At 44.3% G+C, this 23,873-nt stretch overlaps 2 protein-coding genes across 4 annotated transcripts; one reads left to right on the forward strand and one right to left on the reverse strand.

Moving 5' to 3' along the window:
• Window positions 1-9,022: 9,022 nt before the first annotated feature.
• LOC308109074 (uncharacterized protein) lies at window positions 9,023-14,396 on the forward strand. Of its 2 annotated transcripts, XM_080462431.1 has the most exons (6): window positions 9,023-9,287; window positions 9,925-10,023; window positions 12,363-12,479; window positions 12,996-13,059; window positions 13,270-13,355; window positions 13,479-14,396. In XM_080462431.1, the coding sequence occupies exons 1-6, from the start codon at window positions 9,267-9,269 to the stop codon at window positions 13,548-13,550; spliced, it is 459 nt and encodes a 152-aa protein (XP_080318557.1). In that variant the 5' UTR covers window positions 9,023-9,266; the 3' UTR covers window positions 13,551-14,396. The 2 variants fall into 2 exon arrangements, with proteins under 2 accessions (XP_080318557.1, XP_080318558.1); XM_080462432.1 differs by lacking the exons at window positions 9,023-9,287; window positions 9,925-10,023 and adding an exon at window positions 11,211-11,786.
• A 260-nt stretch (window positions 14,397-14,656) lies between these two features.
• On the reverse strand, window positions 14,657-23,698 carry slc45a1 (solute carrier family 45 member 1). 2 transcript variants are annotated; one of them, XM_080462430.1, is made up of 10 exons: window positions 23,463-23,687; window positions 22,384-22,824; window positions 22,178-22,270; window positions 21,774-21,998; window positions 20,782-21,668; window positions 19,383-19,536; window positions 19,114-19,290; window positions 18,824-19,029; window positions 16,645-16,870; window positions 14,657-15,379 (listed from the first exon to the last, which is right to left on the reverse strand). In XM_080462430.1, exons 2-10 carry the CDS (start codon window positions 22,802-22,804, stop codon window positions 15,351-15,353), a joined length of 2,418 nt encoding a protein of 805 aa, XP_080318556.1. In that variant the 5' UTR covers window positions 22,805-22,824; window positions 23,463-23,687; the 3' UTR covers window positions 14,657-15,350. The 2 variants fall into 2 exon arrangements, with proteins under 2 accessions (XP_080318556.1, XP_080318555.1); XM_080462429.1 differs by lacking the exon at window positions 14,657-15,379 and having other exon boundaries at window positions 15,535-16,870; window positions 23,463-23,698.
• Window positions 23,699-23,873: the final 175 nt, after the last annotated feature.

Raw genomic sequence — 23,873 nt, forward strand, 5'->3', positions numbered from 1 at the left:
CAGTGATTTGGGGAAGTGTGGAACTGCCGCTCTGTAAACATTGATGAGTGATCGAGCGACGAGTTGGTTCGCTGGAGATTATCCCTCCTACAGTCTCAACTGTGTGGCTATGAAAACAGATTATCAGAGATAAAAGGTTGCTGTGGCAAAGCTGAGGGGCGGCGGGAGATGAGATGGAGACGGCTGCTTTCTTTGAAATTCAACTCTCACTTAGCCCCCCTCCACTTCCAACAAATTCTCTGTGCACACGGCTCTCTGCATCGCCATAGAAACCTTCCTTTAATTCACAACACAAACCTCATTTCCTGCTCCTGACAAAGACTCCTCATTGCCTGTGGAGACCGCCCGGCTGCGTCAGCCATTTCTAAAGCCCACCTCCTCGAGCAGGCTGGACCTACCAGCAGCAGCACCCCCCCCCCCCAACCCTCTCTTCCTTTAAATCCCTCCTCTTCTTTATAAGCAGCGGCACATTTTCCACCTTTTCTCCTCCTTTAAGCTCCACAGTCTTTCCATTTACTCATGCACTTTCTCGCACACCGTCGCCTCTTGCCGCTCCGTTTTGCCGCACTACACATACCGGATGACATTATTTTTACTTCGTCCAACTTCTAGCAATTAACTCCAAACGGCTCGTAGAAAACCCCTACACACCCCAACCGGGCAAACGCCAACGTGCAGGCGCAGGTAGCGTTTTCCCAAACTCTTGTCTGGCGTCTGCATGCTTGTGTCTGGGCCGTTCAAACCATCGACGAGTCTAACGACCTTTGTTGCCGTCAATCACTGTTTCTTTCAGTCCCACCCTATTTGTAAAGAAATTGTTTTCAATAATTTCTTTTGTCCTACACGTTCAAGTTCTTCAACTTTCAAGTCACCGCAGGGAGAGCAAGGCCCTCCCCCCCCCACCCCCCCCCCCCAGTCTGTGTCTGCTGTGGGTCGGTTCCCTTCATCACAGACGACCAGGCTGTTATCTTGACCCACAAACACTCCTGTTCCCCGTCTCCGCTCCGTCCTCCTCCACCTCCTCTCCTGGTTGTTTATTTGGGAACTTTGCCAGGTATTTCCCCAGTCAGTCAGTCTGCACCCACAGTGCTCCCTCCCTTCGAAGAATGCCCCACCTCCCCTCCTCCTCCTCCTCCTCCTCCTCCTCCTCCTCCTCCTCTCCCCGCACCCTCTCTCCAACCCTCCCATGGAAGTTGCTAAGCAACCATCCGCCACAAGAGCCTGGTGCATGTCTCAGCCAATCAAATTAGTGAACATGTTTTTTTGAACAGCACCGAGGAGGCAAACAGGGTTTCTTCCACTCTTTTTTGTTTTTTCCTCTTAAAGCCGAGCCCTTCTTCATTCATGAGGTCTGTGCGTCTGCAGATCCTTGCTGGTGTTTCATCCTGCTCCACATACCTCTGAGAAGAGAGGCCCTTTGATCATGCTCAGTGCCAGTGCCCCCCCCCCCCCGCCCCACTCCCCCCCATTAAGAATGTTCCAGCTGTCCACCACTGGGTGGCAGCACGCTTGGTTCCTCTTGTTTCCAGACAAGCTGCAAGAATTTCTTTTTTTTTTTTTACTGCTGTTGCTAAGCAATCCTGACTCTCATGTCTTACCTGTGAAACATTTGTGATTTTTACAGATGTCCCTGACACCATTTTGTCTTTGTTATCACCATTTCAAAATACACTCTCTTCCATATGCGAGGACTATATGGGCTGCAGTGTTAAAAGTATTCGCCTTTGAAAATATAAACCTAATGACAGTTTGGATCGCTGCAGACAATGCCGCCATGCTTCTGCTGCTGAAGCCAATGAGACACGGGTTTGGGTTAAATATTAGCCTTGAACAGCTTCAGCCGGCTCCGTCTCATCATGCAGGAGGCAGGAAATGTGCTCTTGAGTGATTAGGCCTGCAGCTCTTGTCCTCCACTTTAGCAGCCGTGGAGAGCTCTGTGTACTCTCTGGGTTCGTGCAGCGCCTTGCTTTGCTCCAGTTTTAAATGCTCCACCAGCAGCTCAGGTGACTTCGACACGATCCAGATGATCAGGCGTAATCTATTTTTCTCAGCGTCACTGATTTGTTTTGTATGTAACACTCTCCAGGTCCCTGCCCCCCTCCATAGTCCCCCTTGTGTGCGAGTCCCTCATCTCAGCTTTGGTTGCTGTGCAGATGGCTCTTTGTTGGTGCTTCACAATGGGTCTAAGGTCAGTGTGCCTCGCACCACATCAACACACTCAAACTTCCTCAGTCCAGCTGTCTCGTGGCTGTATTTGCAGTTTATGGAATCAGATTCATACCAAACATCACCACCGCTGCTTGTATGCAAATGGTTATATTACTGGTAGTGGATCAAGAGGAAGTTATAAAACCTCAGATGTAGCCTTGAGATAGTCCAGACCTCCCAGGCTGTAAACACGCTGCCAGATATCATCTTGCTCTCCTTATCTGAGCCACACCAAGGCTTTCGATCAGAATCATTAAGGCGTTTGTCACATTTCTTGAATCGAAAATGATGCGTCTGTTGTAGTCGAGCTTGTGAGCTTGTGATATCTCTGAAATAAGCCAGACACAAGAATATCAGATCAGCCTGAGAAATACAAATGCAAATTTACCATCTGCTCTGTGATCCCAAACCAACCCTTGCTTATCATTCAAAAGCCAATATAAGAGCGGCACATAGCTCAGTCATACAGATACTTACAATTTCCAAGAGTAAACAGAGAAACAAAAGGGCCATGTTCTCCAGAGAAACACCAGTGCAAATAAAACCAAAGTATAACAAAGGTTTTAACATTTTCAATTTAGAGAAAAAAACGTGTACCTATGGAGATAAACTGCAGCGATTCAAAGAGTTCAGCACAGGAGTTTTCTTTGTGCAACAATGAGCTGAGGCTTCACAGGGCCACACAATGTGAAGCAGCGGGGCCATGAGGTCTTCAGGCCGGCTCGTGGCAGGAAGGAGCAGGTAGGGAAGAAGGCGGGAAACCTGAAGAAGGAGGAGCTTTTCTTTTCTTTCTTTTTTTTTTTTTTTTGTAAAGCAGAAGGATGACTGGAAATTTCCACTTTACGCTGGCAACACAGTTCCAGAGGTGGAGCCAAGAGGTGAAGTAAATAAGGTGGCAGGGCAGAGTCAACTCAAGTGGTGTAACTGAAGGAAACTATACCTCTGACATTTGCTTTGTTGTTCTAAACAGATTGTCAGATTATTTTGTAGCATCGCAGCATCACGGTTTGACATTAACAGCACTAGCATTTCTTTGTTTTTCTTTCTTTTTAACCGACACCTACACGCCAGCTGATTTACTGTTTTCAATTACTGCTCTTCTTCCAGTGTGGACAAAACTAGATGCTGAGAAAATGTGCCAACATGTCCTGCTGAAAATATAATGTAGGTTAAATTTGTGATGATAACTTAACCCCTTCTACTCTTAATCTGTCGCCACTGATGGGATTTGGCCTGCACATTACACATAACAGTTTTAAGATATCATCTGACTACTACCAGAAAGCAGAGAAATGGAGCTTTGCGCCCATTAAGGTGGCTGGCAGGACTTCCGTGATAGCAACCGTCTAATGACAGACAAGATTCAGCAGCGTGTCACACGTTTGTATCAGGCCCAGTCACAAACACTCAGCGATACTGAATAACTGCCAGATACCCAACGTGGAAGTTACCTCAGAAAAAAGGTCAAAAGCACTCAACTCATTGCATACTATCCGACAGCTCTCCAGCCACAACTTCAAAATAAATGGTTGAAGACTAATAGAGAACGTCGGGTTTCATCATCATTCAAGGCCTGCAGACAGCTGAGCCTTACTGTGCTGCATGAATCACTTTTGATCTGATTTGCATCAACAAAACAGTAAAAACAGAAAAACTGCCCTCTCTGATGATCACGGCCCAAAACATTGTTAAAGCTATCATTTGTCCTTGTCTTACAGCAGATTCTAAAAGTCTGATGTGGCATCATCGCTATTAAAGTACCCCGGGTGACCTTTTTCCCATTATTTTCCTCTCGTACTTCCAATCACCACTTCCATGCCAGCTGGGAGTTGAACCCCAGCGGAGCTCTCTGGGTCTGCTCAGTGGTCCAATTAGCGGCGTAACGTACACTTCCAGTGGGAGGCTCCGCAACTAGTGAAGAGAAAGACTTCATCCAGCGTTTCAGCTGCATGCATTTACATTAGATATATTTTATGTCATCATGAAGGTCTCTTCTGAAATACGTACGTTCAAATCTCCCCTGTTCAATTGAAAAAGAGACGATGATCGATCCAGCCCCATCTAAACAATAGTTTCCATTCACCTTATATGAATCTTATTCTTTACTGCACTTCACACCTTTCAACAAAACATGGTCTCCAATCACCTGTGCTCAGATCCTGGTAAAGCACAAGAGGCATGAATTCAGCACCTCATTTAAAGTTGTTCAAGCAAATAGTAAACCATATTCATCAGTGTGCAGAGACCAAGAGGCTGAGACGGGGTGTCGAACATAACACAAAGTGTGTTGCTCCAAGCAGCCAATCAGAAATCAAACCCTATATAGTGTCATCGGGGGTTTAGCCAATCCCAATCGAGGTAGGCCCTCCCTTTGACTCCTCCCACAATTCGGCAGCTCTGCTCTGGCACATGGCTGTACGTGGCCTGTGAACTAAAATGAGTTTGACATCCTGGGCCGAAGTGGTAAAGCAAGAACTTGTTCCGTCATTTTGCAAATCTCAGAACTGAGTGTGGTTCTGTTGTTCCTATTAAGAGATACAGAGATGTTAAAATAATACGATTAAAGGCACTAACAATATTTCCAATATGTTTACATTAAATCCTATAAAATAAGAACTTTACCAACATGTGCAGACTAAATCCTATAAAAAGAATACAATATAATGCCAATATATACTAAGTAAGCACTGTACAATACAGATTTACCAAGATATACAGATTAAATACTGTACATGAACATTGATATATTTAGCACCATATGCAGATTAAATAAGGTCCAATAAAATCGTATCTGTCAATATAAAAACATATTTACCAATATATACAGATACTACCACCGAAAAGCAAAACAGAGTACCACAAGGCCATTACACTCTTAATAGTTTTTCTGTCAGTTTCTATTCCATTCTATTCTAAATAGAATATTTAATTTGATACTGTTCAATCAATTCATATTCAGATTAAATACTATACAATAACAACATATCAACCAATATAAAAAGATTAGATATATCCCAATGCCCACATAGTTGCCATTATATACAGAAAAAATACTACACAATGAACATTTGCCAAAATATACATATTAGATATTACATAATGACACCCTATTATTTACCAATCTTGACATATTAAAAGTGAAATGCTACATAATAAGACAAATTGACAATACACTAAATATACAACTTAAATACTGTGCAATATGCTTTCACCAAAATAATCTTAATTAAAAACTATGCTATAATAGTCACTTATTTGTGAATACATTCAATTAAATACTATAGAATAATGCCAACATATTTCACTACATATGCATGATAAATAATGTGCAACAATGCTCACATTTCCCCAATATATAGCGATAAACACTCTATAATAAAACCAAAATATTTGCCAATATAAACATATTTAGTTGCGAAAAAATATATAGATTAAATACTATACAATAAAAGTATATATACCAATGTATATATTTATTAATTTCCTTATTATAATATCCCCTTATCTATCAATATATACAAATTAAAACAATCTATTAAAATTAGATATACAGTAACATATGCTAATAAAAGGAAAAAGAAAAATAATCCTCACATATTTGCCAGTATATAGATAAAAACTATCCAATAAAACCAAAGGAAATTGCCAATTTCAAAATACATTTCCAAATATTATATATAGCAATTAAATACTATATAATAATGCCAACCAATCGATACACAATAAATGCTCTGCAATAACAGCAACAAATTCCAATATAAACAGATTAAATACTTTAAAAATTATCAATATTTCTCAATATATATAGATTATTTACTTCATTATAAGACCCACCATTATATCAATATATACAGAATCAAAACAATCCAATAAAACCAATATACTTAGCAACATGTGCAAAATATATTCCCAATATATAAAAATTAGATACTTTATAACACCTACTTAGTCTAAACACAAAAAATGCTATACAATAACAGCACATATTTCCAAATATATACATATTAAATATAATAATATTGCTCCCACTTATTTACCAATATATACAGCATAAATACTATACAAAGCATACGTACTATAATATAGACTCTGAATAGCATGCAATTAAAACTAAATATCTGTCAAAAATAAAAACACATTTAGGAAGTATTTATACATTAAATACTATATTATTGCACACACTTATTTACCTAAATATACAGCATAAATACTGTACAAAGCATACTTGCTATAATATACAGTCTGAATATTATATAATAATCCTAGATATCTGTCAAAAAAATGTTATGGATTAAATACTATGTATATGGATTAAATACAATGTAACAACACCCACAAATTTAGCAATATCTTCGCCATAATTGCTATACAACACCACAAACTCGGTGTGTCTATATATATATATATATATATATATATATATATATATATATATATATATATATATATATATATATATATATATATATGGGTTAAGGTTGTATGTCTAGAGAGAGAGAGAGAAAGAGAGAATAGAAATGTATTTATATAGCACCTTTCATGTGAGTCACAATGTGCTTTACAGCATATATATATATATATATATATATATATATATATATATATATATATATCCAAATTGTGACTATATATATATATATATAAATATATATATATATAGTCACAATTTGGATCCTTGGTAGAAACAAATTATTGCGTCCCACAAGGAATATATATATATATAAAATGCCCACTATAAACAGAATAAATACTCTAAAATAACACAAAGATATATGGAGATTAAATGAAACCATCACATTAACCAATATATAATAATACAGTTTAACTGTATTATGATGTGGATCCATGTTGAGGTGGGCTCATGGAGGTTATGTCTCTTTTTACCAAGGGGGGTTCTGCAGTGTGTATCTCTGAGGAGCTCATAGCTTCTGAGCATATGTTTCCATTATGGTCCGTAATGACTGCACTTAATCGTGTTAATTAAGGATGAGTACAGTGAGTTGGCTTTGGTCTTTACTGTGCAGTTAAGTGCAGATTCCCATTGAGAAGTCAGGCTCATGTTGTCCCTGCGCTCCGCAGGACTTGCCTGGGAACCCGGGAATGGCAACCAGACCATGCAGGACACTGCTGTTCAAAAACAAAAGAGCTCAGTTTGCGGCCACCAATTCCTCCAATTATCGGGACCCTTCCCCCGCCTAATCCTGACCTCTGCTCTTTGACAGGGCCCACTTTGCTCTTCCCTCCAGCTCTGGCATTCCTCAAGTCAGGTCAGACCTTTGTCTTCCAGAAATTAAGATGAAATTTAGCCGCCGTGCCCCCCCCCCCCCCCCCTGGCTGTTATCTCCAAGTCCCCGGCAGGTAACAGATTAACGCCGACAGGAAGAGAACCGGAGCAAAATATATATTTCATCTCTTCCCAAACATGAGTCACTGTGAACACAAAGAAGCTTTTCTTTCAAACAGTATTTGTGGTCTAGTAATATTTAGGACCAGAAAAAAAAAAAAAAAAACTTTTCCTTTCCCTACATGTGGAAACTGTGGTAAACACATTCACTGGGAACTACGCACGTCATAAAAAGCACTACTATCTCTGTTTCCATTTTTTTTTTCTCCTCTTTCCGTTTGCTGCCTCTGTTTGGTCACTTCTTTCACCTCCAGCATGAACAGGCTGCCCGTACACAGCTTTCTCTTTTTTTTCCTTTCTTTAGTAGCAAATCAGTGGCACATGGAAACATGTCGGAGGAGGCGAATAAGAAAAAAGAAAAAAAAAGACAGGAAATGATCTCACAAACGCCCCCCCCCCCCCCCCCCCCCCCCTCGCTGATTGCTCCCATTTTCCAGTCACAGAAAAAGAGTGAGTAATGCCTTCTGCTGCTTTTTAGTCGAGCTTCAAAAAAAAAAGAAAAACCCTCCCGTGGATTTACAGTAGAATCCAAACACATTGAGGCCATTACACCGAGATGCCTTCAGCCTTCATGCAACTGTCCTCACTTCCCAAATGAATCAGTGACGGCTTTTCATTTCTACGTTGTACTAAACAGTTTCCAGTTGTCTTATAAAAACGCCTCTATTTTCTCTTTTCACTTGGTGATTCATTCATGGTCGTGGTCATTATCTAAAAGTGCCTGCTTAAATGTACTCTCTTACTAGTCTTACTAATATCTGGTCAACCACCAGGGGTGACGGTCAAATTACATTTCGAAAGTCCTCTTTGGCCCCGAAGGCCTTCTTCTAGTTAAAGGTTGCACAAACTGGAATATTACATCTCCAGTTATCCCAGAAAGCTCCACCTCTGTCACTTAATAAAAAACAAACAACCAAACTTGTGATCATTGGGACAATCATGCACTTTAAAATATATATATATTTTTTGAAATGGCACTTCACCTATGTCAGACTGCTGAGTAAGCACTTTAATATTTGCACTTTATGGCAGGTTTTTAGGAAGAATTATTTCATTATCTTTGTTCTATCATGTTGTTTTTATTGTTTTTATACGTTTGTAACCTTGTACGGTTTTATGTGGGACGACGGAAGGAAATTAGCATTGTGCTAAATCCGCCATATTTACAGCGACCTGGTGAAGAGATGGCCTGATCATTAATATGCACTGTCCCGTCCAAATAAACTAATGATAAGTGATATATGAATAACCCGTATACTCATCATATATGGTAGAAAAAGGAGACGCACGAGTGAAAAACCCTCGGTGTAACCAGCTTGTCCACTGACAGTCGGCTCTTTTGATCGCCAGGCATAATTACACTCTTCATAATTACATTTCAGCTTAAATGTTAGGTGACTGACAACACGAGGCCCAGAGGCGTCTCAGAAAGAGCCACGGCACGGCTCGGCGGACGAGGTTTCGCATCCCTCGTGTAGAAATTAAAGAGCAGTTGAGTAACGCCGTCACGTCTGGGTGTGCTGGGACAAGCCCAGAACCAAACATCTGCAGCGCGGCGTTGAATTGTCTGTGACCCAGACGCGACACGTGCAGATGTTAGGGTGCAGAGATTGCAGGCTGCGCTTTGTGCATCACGGCCAAACAGGTGGACTCGATGACGCTCGCAAAACAACAGGTACAAGCAACATGGGGATAGAAGACGCGTGGGTGGAAACAGTGCGAGGCGTGGCGCAGGTTGTCCGAGGTCAGGCGGCGTTGTTGAAACTTGAGGAATTTTTAAATGTTAAGTCAACAGTGTCGGGGCGCGAACTGGCGTTTTCTGCTTTTTTTTTTACCTGAGCTTCACGGTCGGTTCCGTTTTGGATCCAACCGACACTGAGGCACTGGCCAGATTAAAAAGGGGGAAAGGCTGTAAATTGCAGAGTGGAGAAGCCACACAGACGTGTGTCGCTACTTCCTTTGGTTTAACAGTTGGATGAGAAACTGTGGCGACGGCAGAGGAAGTTCACCGCCGATCACTTTTTGAAGCAGAAGGAAAATAAGCTCGTTCGGCAGGCCTGGCAAAGCTGCACCAGCGAGAACAATACTGGTTATTAAGAGATCAGAAAAAAAAGGAGATTAAATAGTGTTTTATTTATGAGTCAACAAAGATGTAGACATTTTTTTTTTTAATTCCAAAGTCGGTCCCCCGTTGTATTGTTGATTCGGGAGAAGAAGTCCACTCTGGCACGTCCATATTTAGCTTGTTTGTGTTGTTGTGGTGAGACCACGCTCTTACCTCCTAACATTTGCTTGTTTTTTCTTGTGTGCAGGTCCAATGTCTTCCTAAAAACATACGCCTGAGATTCTATCTCGCCTTCGCCATCAGTCGGCTGGGATCGGCGGCCATTTTTCTTCAGGTGGACAAAACGGTACAGAAGATGGATGGACGACGTTGTTGTTTATGGGATTACGTTTTTTTTTTTTTTGGTATATGGACAAACCTTCGAAGCAAGAAAGAACTCAAAAATCTTCTTTCGTCGTAAACACATCTTGAAAACGAGTGGGACGTGTGAAAGCCACAATTCTCAAAGAAAGTGTCTCACGATAAGTCGGCAGCTGTGCAGTCTGACACGTCACTTCCACGTGTTGTTAAATAATCCCGCCGTGCACACTCCGGCTTTCTGCTCATGAAGTCACCAATAATGTGCAATAAACAGTGAGTTTAGGGCTCGGTATTTTGTGCCACCAAATATCTATATAAGCTCTAATACACACACACACACACACACACACACACACACACACACACACACATATATAGATATAGAGATATAGATATAGCTATAATATAAGCTCCACAAAAATAAGAGTATATCACCTTTGGCAGTCTAATCCAGGGACGGGCAACATTAATCATTGTGGGATGTAATCATTTATTTTTTTACCAAGGATCCAAATTGTGACCATATTGATGAAGAGAGCTGAATTGTTTCATGAAGGGATATTTTTAACATGAAAATAAAGTCGGTAATTACAGTAATTTAGATTATTTTCCTCTAGTACCTGGTTGAGGTGTTTAATATGGCCCTAAGCCTACTGTGGAGAGGATTTTTTTTAACAGTGGGAATTTCTTGATTAGATTTCTTCAAAATTGCCTGTAAGTATAGTGATAGATATCTCAAACCAAATGCCCATGCTGGGGATGCCAACGCTCTGTCAAACACCACACCCAATCATCACGCCGATGGACGCAGAAACATCCCAAGGAAATCATTTTATAGCTCAGCTGATCTGTGTGTGGAGTGAGTTTTCTTCCACCCATGGATCAAATGAAAAAGGATTTATTCTGATAAATAACCTGCTATTAATGCTGTTTGGATCATACAGTCAAGATGTTGGTTTAACGCACAAGTTGCATTATTTGTGATCAAGTGAGAGAAAAAAAAGTGAAAGTGTATGCACACTTCATTAAAAGTGTTAAATATAGAAAGGGGGAGTGGCTGCCTGCTTCTCAAATCGTCACATTATTCTTTTTTTTTCTTGCATGTAATTTGACACCCCATCTCTGCAGCGAAAGAGCACTAAAGACAAAAGATGCAGCCCCCCTGAGAAAAACGGGATACTTTCAACAATCCCTCTGTGGGATACAGCGTCCGCCCGCTTCTTACGTCAAGGTTATGATTAGAACTTTTCCAAAATAGACACTTAAATCCATTGTTCACGTTTCAGTAAAAAAAAAAAAAAAAAGAAAAAAAAAAACCGAGCGCGAACTGATGGATAGTAAAAAAAAAAAAAAAAAAGTGGTGGTATCACAGTGCAGCGCTTTAAAAAAAACGAACCAATCAACGACGAGGCACCGAAGGGGCGGGACCTTTCGGCGGGAGTGACAGCCCGTTTATCCAATGAGAAACCCCTCTGGTTGTCGTCGTCCAATCAGGAGCGAGATGGCGCCGTTGTATCCAACGGGAGTGGATTTTCAACGAGCTGGGGAGAAAAGCGGAGACGAGCAGACATCATTTCTCCCTCAGCGTCTTTGGACTATCCACACGAAGAGACAACAAAGTACTGTCTTTTTTTTTTTTCCCTCCCCCCCACTTCAAAGCAGGAGTATAATTATATCAACTAATTCTCAGAAATAACAATGGCCGACACACTTGTTGACACAACCGCAGCCGCAGAGGTTACAGCCAAGGTGCGTTTCATTCAGCTTTTCTCTTTATTCGGTCGAACGTCGAGGCTTTAAAAAAAAAAAAAAAAAGATTCACAAAACTTTTTTTAAGTTGCCGTGCCGACGCCAGTGCTTCATTTATCCGCTGAAGGTTTAATTCGACTCGAAAGCTTCACTTGCTGCGAGTTGAAACCGTAAGGAACCGAGGAAATGTGGTTGGGGCTTTTGGGGGGGGGGGGGGGGAACGATGCCGTTTGGCCGGCAGCTGCACGCACTGAAATGCTGGCCTGCGCTGGATAATTTTTTCGAAACGTGTTTGATTCAAACGAGGAAGGAAGAAAGAACCTCATTGAGCAGACAAAAGCGAGGAGCGAAGCGGCGGTCCAGCCGGCGGACGAGCCGCTGCCGCCGCTGCTGCGGGCGGGAAGCCGCCGCTGCGTAATTACGCGCGGCGTGACACCAAAAACGCTCCGTTTTTCACCCGATATCCCTCAGATACACCTCCATCTGACCACTCCTGTCTTTTTTTTCCACTCTTTGATTATAGAGGTTGATTGAAATGTGGGTTTTTTTTGGTGTTTTTTTTTTTTTTTTAAACAGGAGCTGAAAGAAAAGAAAGAAGTGGTGGAGGAGAAGAAGAAAGAGGAGAAGAAGGAGGAGGAGGAGAAGGAGAAGAAGAAGACGACCGACAGTGAGGACGCACCTGCCAATGGCACAGTGAGTTTGGAGCAGCAGCCTCATGGCCTTTTGTCTTAGCAGCCCTCATCATGCAGGTGTCGCTGCGCCCGCCTCCCCCTCGCTCTCTCTCTCTCTCTCTCTCTCTCCTCTCTCTCTCTCTCTCCCATTCAGCTGCGCTTTGTTTAGGTTGTGAAATGGCACAGATGTTAGCTAGCAAGCCTTTGGACGTCTCCTTTGGTGTCTCTCTCTCTCTCCCTCCTCTCTCTCTCTCTCCCTCCTCTCTCTCTCTCTCCCTCCTCTCTCTCTCTCTCTCTAGTCTTGGTTTCCCACAGCTTGGTAGTTTAATCCTCCAGGGAGGTAATAAGTGCTCCACACACATGCCTCTCTTGTCTTTTCTTTTTTTAAACAGTCCCCAGTGGTGTGTGTACATGTGGGTCTCTACTCAGATTATATGAAATAAGAAATTATAGTTAATAATCCTGCCGTGTTGGTTCCAGGGTTCGGGGCTCGGGCCTGGCTTACCTCTTCATGGACATTGTCCTCTCTCCTTTTCAGAACGGTGCCAATCACAGCGACAAAGCGAAGGAAGCCACAAAGGAGGAGCAAAAGAATGGAGACGGTGAGTTGAAATAAAATCGATTAGACTTGTAGCAGCTGTGTTAAATCAATTAAACCCTGAGAGTTTTCTCGCCTCCTTGTGTGGCCTTGACTTGTAGCTTCCCTGGCCGCCAGGGTCCAAATAAGGCTCCTTCTTTGATAAACAACGAAAGTTTAAAAAGAAAAAAAAAGCCTGTAATTTCTGAAGTGTCAAACTGTGTCACTCTCTCAGGCAAAGCGGAGGAGGCGCCCCCTGCTGAGGAGACCGACGCACAGCCTGTGAAGCGTGCTGCTGAGGAGGAGGTGGAGGAGGAGGAGGTAGGCCTTCATCGCAGGGCTGAAGTGTGCAATTTAATCACTTTATGTTGAATGTCAGGACTGCGTTGTGCTGACGGGGTTCGGGCGCCGTGTGTTTTTTTTTTGTTTTTTTTTCCTTCGCAGGGAAAGGGGGAGACAAAAAAGCAGAAGACGGAGGAGAATGGAGACTCGAAAGAGGCGGCGGTGGAGGCTTAGTTCTCCACGCTGCTCCTCGTTCGCGGCGCTGTCTCGCCAGCCTGGTCAGCATCGTGTTGTAGAGCTTGTGCTTTCTGTTTCTCCTGACAGATTTTCTTTTCGTCACTCCCATGTTATCACATTGCACTGGAGTCTGGAAACATAGTGGCCCTGCATCCTTTTTTTTTTTTGAAATGAAATGTTATTTATTGGTCTTTAAAATGAGCTTTCTTTTCTACTTGTACAAACCGGGCCACACCCTGAGATCAGTTTATTTCATTTCCTGAGGTTTTATATATCGGTATGTTTTAAAAAAGCACAAACTCTATTATTTCCGTGATGACCAGAGGATTCATAACTCACAGGCAGCTGCTCACCTCCAAGGCTCATGTTGACCTCTCAGATACACTTAAAGGACCAAAGATAAGTTTTAAGCAGGGGGTAATGGACAGTTGTTAGCATTATTAGTTAGGGTGTGATCTATTTTTTTTTTTTTGTTTCCGTTTGAGCTGCTATTTAATCCTCAGCTGCCCTGTTAACAGATGGTGCAAATGAATAAAGGGGCTCTGGCTTGCACCTCCGTGATAAGATTGTTTGACCCCCGTTCTGTGGAGGCAGGATTTTGCAATGTTAATTAACCCCTCTTAAATCTTAAAGCTTTGGTCGTTTGTTCTGTATGCATTCCACGCAAGTTTGTACCATTTCTACTTTGTTTCTCTTACATTTTCAACGAGTTTTACGTTACGGTTGGGTAGCTCAGTTTTTTGCGTACAATACTGCCCTTTTCAGAACCAGAATGGCATTCGGTTACTTCAGCCACTGCTTTGTATATTCTGATGAACAAATAAAATTGTCTTTTTACTTAAATCCGCCTGCGTCTGTTACCTGTTAGCACGTCGTCAGTGGGGTTTTTTGCAGGGCGATGATGTCACCTGACCCAATTTTTCTTAACATGGAAAATGGCTGGCTCGATGCAGGAATAATTTTCACTTGGTAATGGAAAAGAATGCACAGACCGGCCTGCCGTCTCCCGCTCACTGGCTCCCCCGTGTGGCGCATCGGCGGAACTGCAGCGAGCCCCTCCAGTCGAAAGAGACGAAATGACTTTGAGACACAGGAGTCAAAAGTGGCAAAATCATCGTTTTTAGTTAGAACTGAACCCTGAATCAACGTAGCTTTTACAGTAACACTGCTAATATTAAGCAATGGTGGTACAATATAACACAAAAAAAACTTTTGTGTTTCGATTCTTTCTCAAGCAAGCTGCAACAGCATGATCGGTACAGTTACTGTTTCCTCAGAAACATTAGCATGGCGTGCATCCGCTCAGTCCAGGGGGCAATTATCGACATTCTGCTGAGGCGCCAGAGCATTGGGTTGCTCAGCCGGTGAAACCATCGCGTGACAGGATATTAGATACTGAAGTTGACCTCTCGGTGAAGCCCTGAAGTCCACGCCGGACAGACGCGTGCTGTTCGCCACGGCACAGCCGACGCACCAAATAAACTGAGTGTACCATTTTGATGATGACGACGTGGCTCCTTCAGAATGAGAGATGGATGAGGTGAGATTACCAGTCAGAAACTGGGACGTGTCTTAAGAAACTGAAGGTGATGATCACTACACTGAGTTTGCTGAGCAGAAGCCAACTACCTTAAGCATGCACCCTCATGATGACAACAAGCGCTTGCTGTTGGCTCTGTGACCCTCCAAAGTCTTTTTATTTTATGTCGTCCACCTCCAGGATGACCCATAGTTCACATGAGTCTTCTCTTTGTTTGTTGCTCTTCTGTTTTGCTGGGTTTCCGACTGAATGCTGATTCACACCCCAGTTTCAACTTCTCCTCTTCCTGATAATGACAAGAATCACTGTCATTATTACAAACGCATGGCCGGGAGCAGGGCGACAGCTCACAGGGCTGTCCATGGCTCAGTGAGGCCCCAGAGACAAACTGCCACCAGCACACATTTCTCTGTGTTGTTTTTTTTTTGTTGTTGTTTTTTTAAACGTTTGGGTGATGTTTGAGTGTGCATGTGTGTTTCATTCTATTAGTCACGGCTCTACTTTGCTGGAGTTCTACATTCGCCCAGCGCCAAAGTGTGAAATTTGGGGATAGCACACTGGTCAGCAGACAAAATGAGCGGACTGTGTCGGAATACACTCAGACAATGTGAAGCCCTTTGAGACACCGAGTATGTGTTGTTCAGCTCTGTGTGAATATTAAGTCTGTTTTTCGCTAATTAATGCAAAAGAAGCTGTTGGATCGACGGCAGGAGACTCGAACGGTCGCTGGCAGCACATTCAGTTAGTCAGAAAAATCCCGCCTGAGGTGTGATGCTAGTGTGCTAACTCAGAGAAACAGGCAGGTAGACATTCCCCCGGCCATATGACCAAAACAAAATATCAACACAAGGCTTCAGGAGGTTACAAATGCAGCTCATGCAGACGTTAGGCAACTGATAAAAGGAAGGAAAATAAGAAGGAGGGAAAGCTGTGGTTAGGCCCGAAAACGTAGTCAACAACATTTTCTATCCAGCAAACGAGCAAGAAAAGAAAAAAGAAGTGATGCAAGATTTCACAGCAAAGAATCAGACGGGAACAGCTTCGGGCTTTTCTACAGTCAGAGAATAAACACACACACACACACACACACACACGCACACACACACACACACACACGCACATTCGAAAAAGTTCACACGCTCATTTTAGCAAAAAGTTGAGAAAATGCATGGGCACACACACTGTATGAACACACTGGTCATGTGTACATGACTTAGAGCAGTGGCCAATGTCTGTCTGTCTGTCGAGCTCTGAGGCGAGCGCTGCTGATTACTGCCAAACTATATGTAAAATTGTGCTGTACAGTGTGCGGCACGGTGAGTGTGTGTGTGTGTGTGTGTGTGTGTCTATGTGTGTGTGTGTGTGTGGACACACTCAGACACCGAGCGACAGCGTGAGAGCGTGTGTGACATTGAGTGCGAGTGAATGTGAGGTAAAAGGAAATTAAAAAGGATTTTTTTTTTTTTTTCTTTCAAATTTAAAATAAAAAAGAAAGAAAAAGATTCTAAATGTGCACCAACAGTGGCTGCGTCTCGCTATCGGGGGGCTCACCCTCAGGGGGGGGCAGCTGGTACACCACGCAGAGAGACGAGTACACGCAGCCCACGAATGACATCAGGCTTGAAAAGTACATGACTCCCTGGGCCCCGCCCACTAGTGAGGTCAGAGGTCCCATCGCCACGGAGACCAGGATCTGAGCCAGGAAGTACTGGCAGCTGAGCAGAGAGATGTCCACCCCCATCCCTCGTCTGGTCCCTTCTTCTGAGGAGCCACAAAACTGAAACACACACACACACACACACACACAGATACCTCAGTCACGTGACCAATGGGAGCCCAGCAAACCAGTACACAGCAGAACGAGAGTCTGGCAATGGAAATGAGCACTTTTGCTTTCTTGTCATGTGACAACGTTAAAAGTGAAGTGGCGGCAGGGGGCTGCTTCTCGAAGCGTTCTATTATCGCTTCCTGTAAACGGTCATTCTTACACTTCATCGTTGTTTGGCTTCATGCCAACAGATTTCTGGAGTCTCATTTTTCCAGTTTCTGAGTTTTACTATAAGTGACGACCTTAGTGACTGTGGCTCCTCACCTCTCACATGGAAAGTGTGTGAAACATATGGAACACAGGCCAAACCTGGCTGATCTAATTTGTCTTTAGAATAGTTTATTCGATTTTATGAGGCATTATGTTGAGGATAAAACTGTCGCAAGCACTTTTTGGGACATTCAATGGATATAAAATCCATGTTGTGATAAGAAACGTGTGAAAATGTGAAACACTGAAGGACGGATTGATCAGGATTGATCAGGATTGATCAGGATTGATCAGGATTGTTCAGGATTGATCAGGATTGATCAGGATTGATCAGGATTGTTCAGGATTGATCAGGATTGATCAGGATTGATCAGGATTGTTCAGGATTGATCAGGATTGATCAGGATTGATCAGGATTGTTTAACAAAGAAGCAGAAAGTTAAATCAGTTGCTGCTTTTATAAGAGAAAATACGAGTCCAAGATGTGACTTTTGAACAGTATTTTGTACAAAATTTGGCATATTTGTTAAAATGATACTCCAATAACTTAACTTCTTCAGGTTTTGTGTGAATTCATTCATTGAAATGTTAAGTTTTCTATCATGTGATCGTAGGGGAACGTCATGGAGTCGTCATCATTTGAAAGTTTTTAGCTTTTCATTTAATTAAATAAAGTAATCATATTCAGTAACTGTCAGATTTCCTCCTTTCTCTCCTCCTGACTGAAAACACTGGGGGGGTGAAAACCGAATCTGATAAACCATTTTGTGCTTTGAAACACTTAAATGAATGAAAGCGCGTCATGCTGTGGAAGAATAGCACTTACCACTGAATGTCTCTGAAAACACACAAATAATTAAACTCTATATTTGAGAGTGTTTCAATCTTGAAAAGTATAAATGTAGTTGTGACTCTACACAACATTTGAGATGAGGCAACAGATTTTATTTGATATAAAAGGAACCAAATTTACATTTTTTTTTAAAGCCGGACCTAAATAAGTGTTGAATTTCCAAGTGTTTCAAAGAGTTCTCTGTAAAAGGTTAATGGTGTCGATTTAACTGGGGTGAACTGAAATCATTCTGATACTTCAGCTGTGTGTAACTCGTTACTTTAATCCCTTCGCCTTTACCTGTTTAGCGTGACGCGGTGTTGGGAGTACGACTAATAAAGGATTTAACTTGAATCACGCTGAGACAGTAACCGCTTCAGCTGTCGTCACAAAACTGTGACAAGATTGTTTCTGCGTGAGTGTACAGGGTGGAGACACCAACACTCCTTTAAAATCAAGAACCAAAATGTCAAATAGTTGAGTCGTGGTTAAGTGACACGCTCTTTGAGTTTATTTATACAGTACTTATTGTTCTCTATTTGAATAATGCAAAACTGATGACACGGCTCATGTGTATGTCTTTGTTATTTGGAGGTATTTCTGTCCATGACTGGGCGTACTGTTGGTTTAATTTAACGGAAACGAATCAGGAAATGTGGCGTAATTAATGCGAATGACATTTAACAAGTTGTGTCTCGGTGGTTTGGACACACTTTCTGTGAGTAGCAGCCAAAACGCTGGGAGCAATCGGCTCATCTAAACTTTTGCAACGACGTGAATAAACTCAATTCCCGAAGAAGTGAAGAAAACTGCTTGTTTCACGCGTTGCTAAAAGAAAAGGAACGCGTGTAGCTACTGACCTGAGGGCTCTGGTAGTATTCACAGAGCAGAGAGTAAGGCAGCGTACATAAAGAGGAGAAGAGCACTCCGTAGGTGACGCAGAGCGACAGAACCACGTAGAGGTTGGTGGACAGCGTCGCCAAGCCGGTGCCCAAACCGAACGCCAGGTAAGCGAAAAAATACAGAGTGCGAAGAGAGAAACGCTCCTCCAGTTTCTCCAGTATGGCTGAAAGTTGGAGACGATAAAAGACACGTGAAGACAGACCGAAGGGACGACGTCTCCAACCGCAGGGCAGCACAGAGCGCTCACCTGAGTAGAAAGCAGCACTGAATGCATAGATGCACATTCCCCAACAACCCATGCTGACGCCGGCGTTGTAGCGCTCGTAAGCCTCGGAGTCGTGGGGCGCCTTGGGGTCGCCTTCGAACACGACCTCGCCCATGAAGTCGGTGTAGAAGAGCAGCATGCCTTCGAAGGACAGCCAGCCTGCACGGGAGAGAGAGACACCGGAAGGTTTCACCGTCAAAACATTTCCACTCGTTTTTCGGGAATCCAGAGCGTGCGGCGATCGTTCTCACCCAAAAAGTGATTGGTGCATAAACTCCGGAGAGAGGGAGGCATTCTGTAGATGGCTATGCACAGCAGCTTCATCGACATTTGAGACTCTCCCGTCTCCGCGTTCTCGCCCAGGTCACTCTCGTAGCGCACCCCGTTCAGCAAAATGTTTGCAACCTTCATCGGAGACACACAACGTGTTTCAAATACTGCAGCGAGGACTCGAGGAAGAGATCCAGTCGGTGTTGATTCTTCATGGTTTTAGGCAGAAATGGGTGTTTCTGGTGTCCATCCAAACTTTATGTGGTTTGGTTCTTAAGACTAATATATTTCCTTTTCTCATTTTATTTTGGAATTAAAGAAATAGATAGATCATAGGTCCATAAAATTAATATCACCTGTGTGGATTCTGCAGATATAAATGGTAAATAGACTTCACTTATAGAGCACCTCTCAGCTGCGTGAGCAGCCCCAGAGCACTTTAGCCCCGTTTCCACAGTGCCCCTTGGTACCGGTGCCGGTCAGGTGGGGGTTGACTATCCATAACCAGACCCGTATCAGTGCCGCATTTCCATTGCACAGGGAACGGTTTGAAATGTAGGCGGGGTTATGAACGGTTGCGTAATCATGCAGGATGTGACGCCATAACGGGACATTTTCAAAAAAGTTTCCTGATTGCTGGAGAAGAACTGATTGGAAATGGCTGCTTGCTGGGAGAACAGCGGTCGTCACGGACCAATGAGCAGACGGCAGTGTTGAAGCTCCTCCCCCTCATATCCGGCACATTGTGCCTGGTACCCCAAGTGGAAGGGTAGCGAGAAATGGTTACCAATGGTACCGGTTGGGAACAGTTCTGAGTCAGTGGAAACGCACAACAACCGGTTCCGACCTGACCCGTACCGGCACCAAGGGGCACTGTGGAAACGGGGCTTTTAACGTTGTTCATCACATTCACCCATTCACACACACATTCACACACACATTCACACACACATTCACACACACATTCACACACCAGTGGAGGCTGCAGCCGTGCAAGGCGACAGAATTCCTCAGCATCTTGGAAAGGAAGTTCCTCGTCTCTGCTTCAGCATTTCAACGCATCAGAATGAGTCAGAGAATTACGACCCAATCAGAGGCCGCCTTTCAAAACATATAAACCACATGGTATCAAGTGACCAATCACGTTGCTCGTTACCGGGCGGAATACAAGTCAGTTGTGTGTCGTGTACTCGAACCGATAATTCGCTATATTTCGACGAAAAATGATGAATTCAGGTGAAATTAGACGGAGACAAATAGTGACGGTCATTAGAAACATATTTTAGAGGTTTTTAGAAACACGTCCACTATTTTATCGGCTGTCTTTTCTGAAAATTGAGCGTCCAGCTGCCCAAAACCATGCGAGGAAGTGAGTCTGACCTGCTGGCTGAAAGTCACCGTCCTCCTGCGTCCATCCTCCAGCCCGACGATCTGGGTCGCCATTGGCTCCTCCATCAGCGCCAGGCTCTGGGGTCTCTTCAGGATGCCGGCGGCGGAGCCCCGGTGCGGCCCCGCCCCGGCCTGAGCCCCGGCTGGGCCCTGAGCCACACCCGGAGCCGTTGCATCTCCATCAGGCCGAGACTCTTCTGCTTCCTGAGCGTCCTCGGCTGAACGAGGCACCACGTCGGCCCGGGTCTGTCCTGCTGCCTGGCTCCCCGGCTCCTCGGGAGGCGGTGAGTCCCCTGGAGGCAGGGGCATGGCGTTGGAGCCCGGTGCCAAGCCCTGCGGCGTCTGCTGGCCTGTGTAGCAGTCTATGAGAACGCTGTCTATGTAGGAGGTTCCTAACGAGGAGGCAAACTCGTTGATGCCCGTGAGCGAGCTGTCTCTACTTATGAAGCTGCCATATTTGGGAGTGAGGGGACTCAGGGGCGATATGGGACTCGTGAGGCCGGCACAAAGGCGCGCGTTGGCGCTGCAAGAATGGCCGAGGGCGTCCGAATTACCAGCGTGAGACTTTGAGAAGTTGTAGCTGTAAAGACCATCTTCGTCTTCCTCATCCAGACCCAGAGTCAGTCCAGGGGGGACAGGAGGAGAGGGAGGAAGAGGGAGGCTGGGGCTTTTCAGATGGTTTTTGCTGGAGTTCTTGCTCTGTTGGCTTTGTGGCAGGGGTCGTTCAGGGATACTCATCATAGTCATGGCTGTGGCGAACACCAGAGTGATACTTGTAAACAGGTAAATGACCCGCAGCTGACCCCCCATTGACTTTCCAAACTGTGTCTGGTCCCAGTTTATGCCACCCACGATGTATCCAAACCCGCCTCCCAGTCCTGTGAGGAGGAAAACACAAGACACATTTTGTTTCTTAACGAGCTGATTTATCACGTTTGCTCCTCTATCTCTATGAGTTTTGATGTCTCATAAAATTCTCTCACCTGCCAACAGTGCGTGGATGTTCAGCCCCCGGTCCTGGTCTTCTGGACTGCACACATCCATCATATAGGCGTGGCTCGGGTTGTCAGCTGAATCAGCGCTGAAGTCCATCAGAACCACACCACACACAGTCAGGACAATTCCCCACTTGTGATTTGACGCTGTGTCAGCCAGGACGCCGCCGATATCTCGTCCATTCAGCACGAGGGTCAGACCAATCAACGCCCCTTTAGAAGGAGAAATTCAAAAATTCTGATATAATTGAATCCTCATATATTCAAAGAAAGATTTGCATCCAGATTAATTAAGTACCATCCACTTCTTTTGCCAATTTAACAAGTCTATTGAAAACATTATGCAAATGCAATGCACAAAATCACTCCAGCCCTGTTTATTTATGACTCACCGATGGCCAAAGCAAAAATAAAAGGTCTCCTTCGCCCAAACCGGGATGTGCAACGATCACTCCATGCTCCTATGAGAGGCTGAACGAGGAATCCTTCAAGCCAAACACAAAACACTTAGCACATCACAGGAACCATCAGAGCAGCATTACTGTGCATCACATCTGCTTGTGGACCAGATGCTTCAGTCCTTCAGCGGCACACTTACCAAGAATGGGGCTAATAAACCACACCAAGCTGTAGAACTGATCAGGCAGGCCCATCTGCAAGAGTACGGGAGTCACGTAAGCCGTCTCCATGGCGTAGCTGAACTCAATACCAAACAGGATGCAGCCGTTGAACAGCAGCTCTTGGAAGGTGCGTCTTGGGGGAAGCTCACTGAGGTCCAGCTGGTCCAGGGGACAGGGCGTGTTGGGAGGCGGAGGTGGTGAAGGTCGTATCAGCTTCCTGCGCTTTGGCTGTCTTTGGAAGTTGTTGGCCCGGTGACTGAGGTGCCGCGTGGTGGACGTTGGGAAGCTGGCAGTCTTGGGGAGCGAGCTCCTCCAGATACCTTCCTGAGCTGTGGACAACCGCCCCCCCGGGCTGGCCAAGAGGGGGTCACTCGGGGTGCCCATGCCTGGAGATGACATCTCCGTCAAGCCAGCTTACACTGCAGCACATGAGAGAGTGACGAACAAGGGTAAGCTGGAGCTGAAGCTCTGATGCAAACCTGATGAAATGCTGAATGTTCACATTAGAGGTCATACTAGTGCCGCACAGTCTCCTGCTCTACATGCTCTACATGTGAGTTAGAGCAGCTAATGGTAATGTAGTGATATGAGGATACTGCAGTCACGGGCAGACAGTGACGACGGGCACGACGCACTGCAACCAGTGCGCATGCTGTGCGCAAAACCCATGTGCGCGGCGCGGCGCTGCGCTGCGCGGCGCGGCAGCAGTGACTCTACTGTACTATGCGGCACCGCTCTCATGACGCCTGTTTCCATTTTAATTTTACATGAAGTGAACTCAAAACGGACCCAACGGAGCCGATCCGGAGCACAATGACGGCTTTCGGGGCATTTACAAAGACAACGTGTCATTAGCGTTTCCAAATCTGAAGGATTAATTGCCAAATATAAATTACATGCATACATACATGTGGTTTCATTGTTTATTTTTCTCTCAGGCTTTTCGACGATTTCGTCAGTGTGACGCTACACTAGGAACTGAAGGCGATTACAACACGATCGACTTTGCTGTGCGACAAAAATTATTTTAAAGAAAGACTTGAAAGATGGTAATTACCTTATCGGGGCGGCTGGTCATTTATTGCCGCATACTGTGTGGGGGAACCGAGCGACCGTGATGATGTATAGAAAACCGAGTGTTGATTATAAGAGTCATGATTGTTTTCTTTTATAATGATAGTTATTTCCTTTGTTGCCATCCCCCCGCTCTCTCCTCCGTCCCTCTTCTCCTTCCCCCTCTTCTTCTCTCCCCATCCGTCCGCTCCTTCCTCCCGGTCTCTCCCGTGACGTCACGCCCCTCCCTGCAACATCAGCACCGCGGACTCGTCGGTGTTTACGTCCTCCACTGTAGTGTGCATGTAGGCATCTGTGTGCATCATCCCCACTACAGTATATATGCCGGTATCTCTGCGTGTGTCCTCTGCTATACAGAGTGCAAACATCTGTGTGCATCTTCATCTTCATTGTC

The sequence above is a fragment of the Lipophrys pholis genome (genome assembly GCF_963383615.2).
Source record: "Lipophrys pholis genome assembly, chromosome: 4".
Lineage (NCBI taxonomy): Eukaryota > Metazoa > Chordata > Actinopteri > Blenniiformes > Blenniidae > Lipophrys > Lipophrys pholis.

Bases quoted from the DNA above. Each gene is read 5' to 3' on its own strand.
- LOC308109074 (XM_080462431.1), top strand. From the start codon at position 9,267: ATGACGCTCGCAAAACAACAG. The intron at 9,288-9,924 runs GTACAAGCAACA...TCTTGTGTGCAG, and splicing joins TGACGCTCGCAAAACAACAG to GTCCAATGTCTTCCTAAAAA. The intron at 13,060-13,269 runs GTGAGTTGAAAT...TCACTCTCTCAG, and splicing joins GGAGCAAAAGAATGGAGACG to GCAAAGCGGAGGAGGCGCCC.
- slc45a1 (XM_080462429.1), bottom strand. From the start codon at position 22,804: ATGTCATCTCCAGGCATGGGCACCCCGAGTGACCCCCTCTTGGCCAGC. The intron at 21,999-22,177 runs GTGAGTCATAAA...CTCCTTCTAAAG, and splicing joins TATTTTTGCTTTGGCCATCG to GGGCGTTGATTGGTCTGACC. The intron at 19,537-20,781 runs GTCAGACTCACT...TCTCCGATGAAG, and splicing joins CGGTGACTTTCAGCCAGCAG to GTTGCAAACATTTTGCTGAA.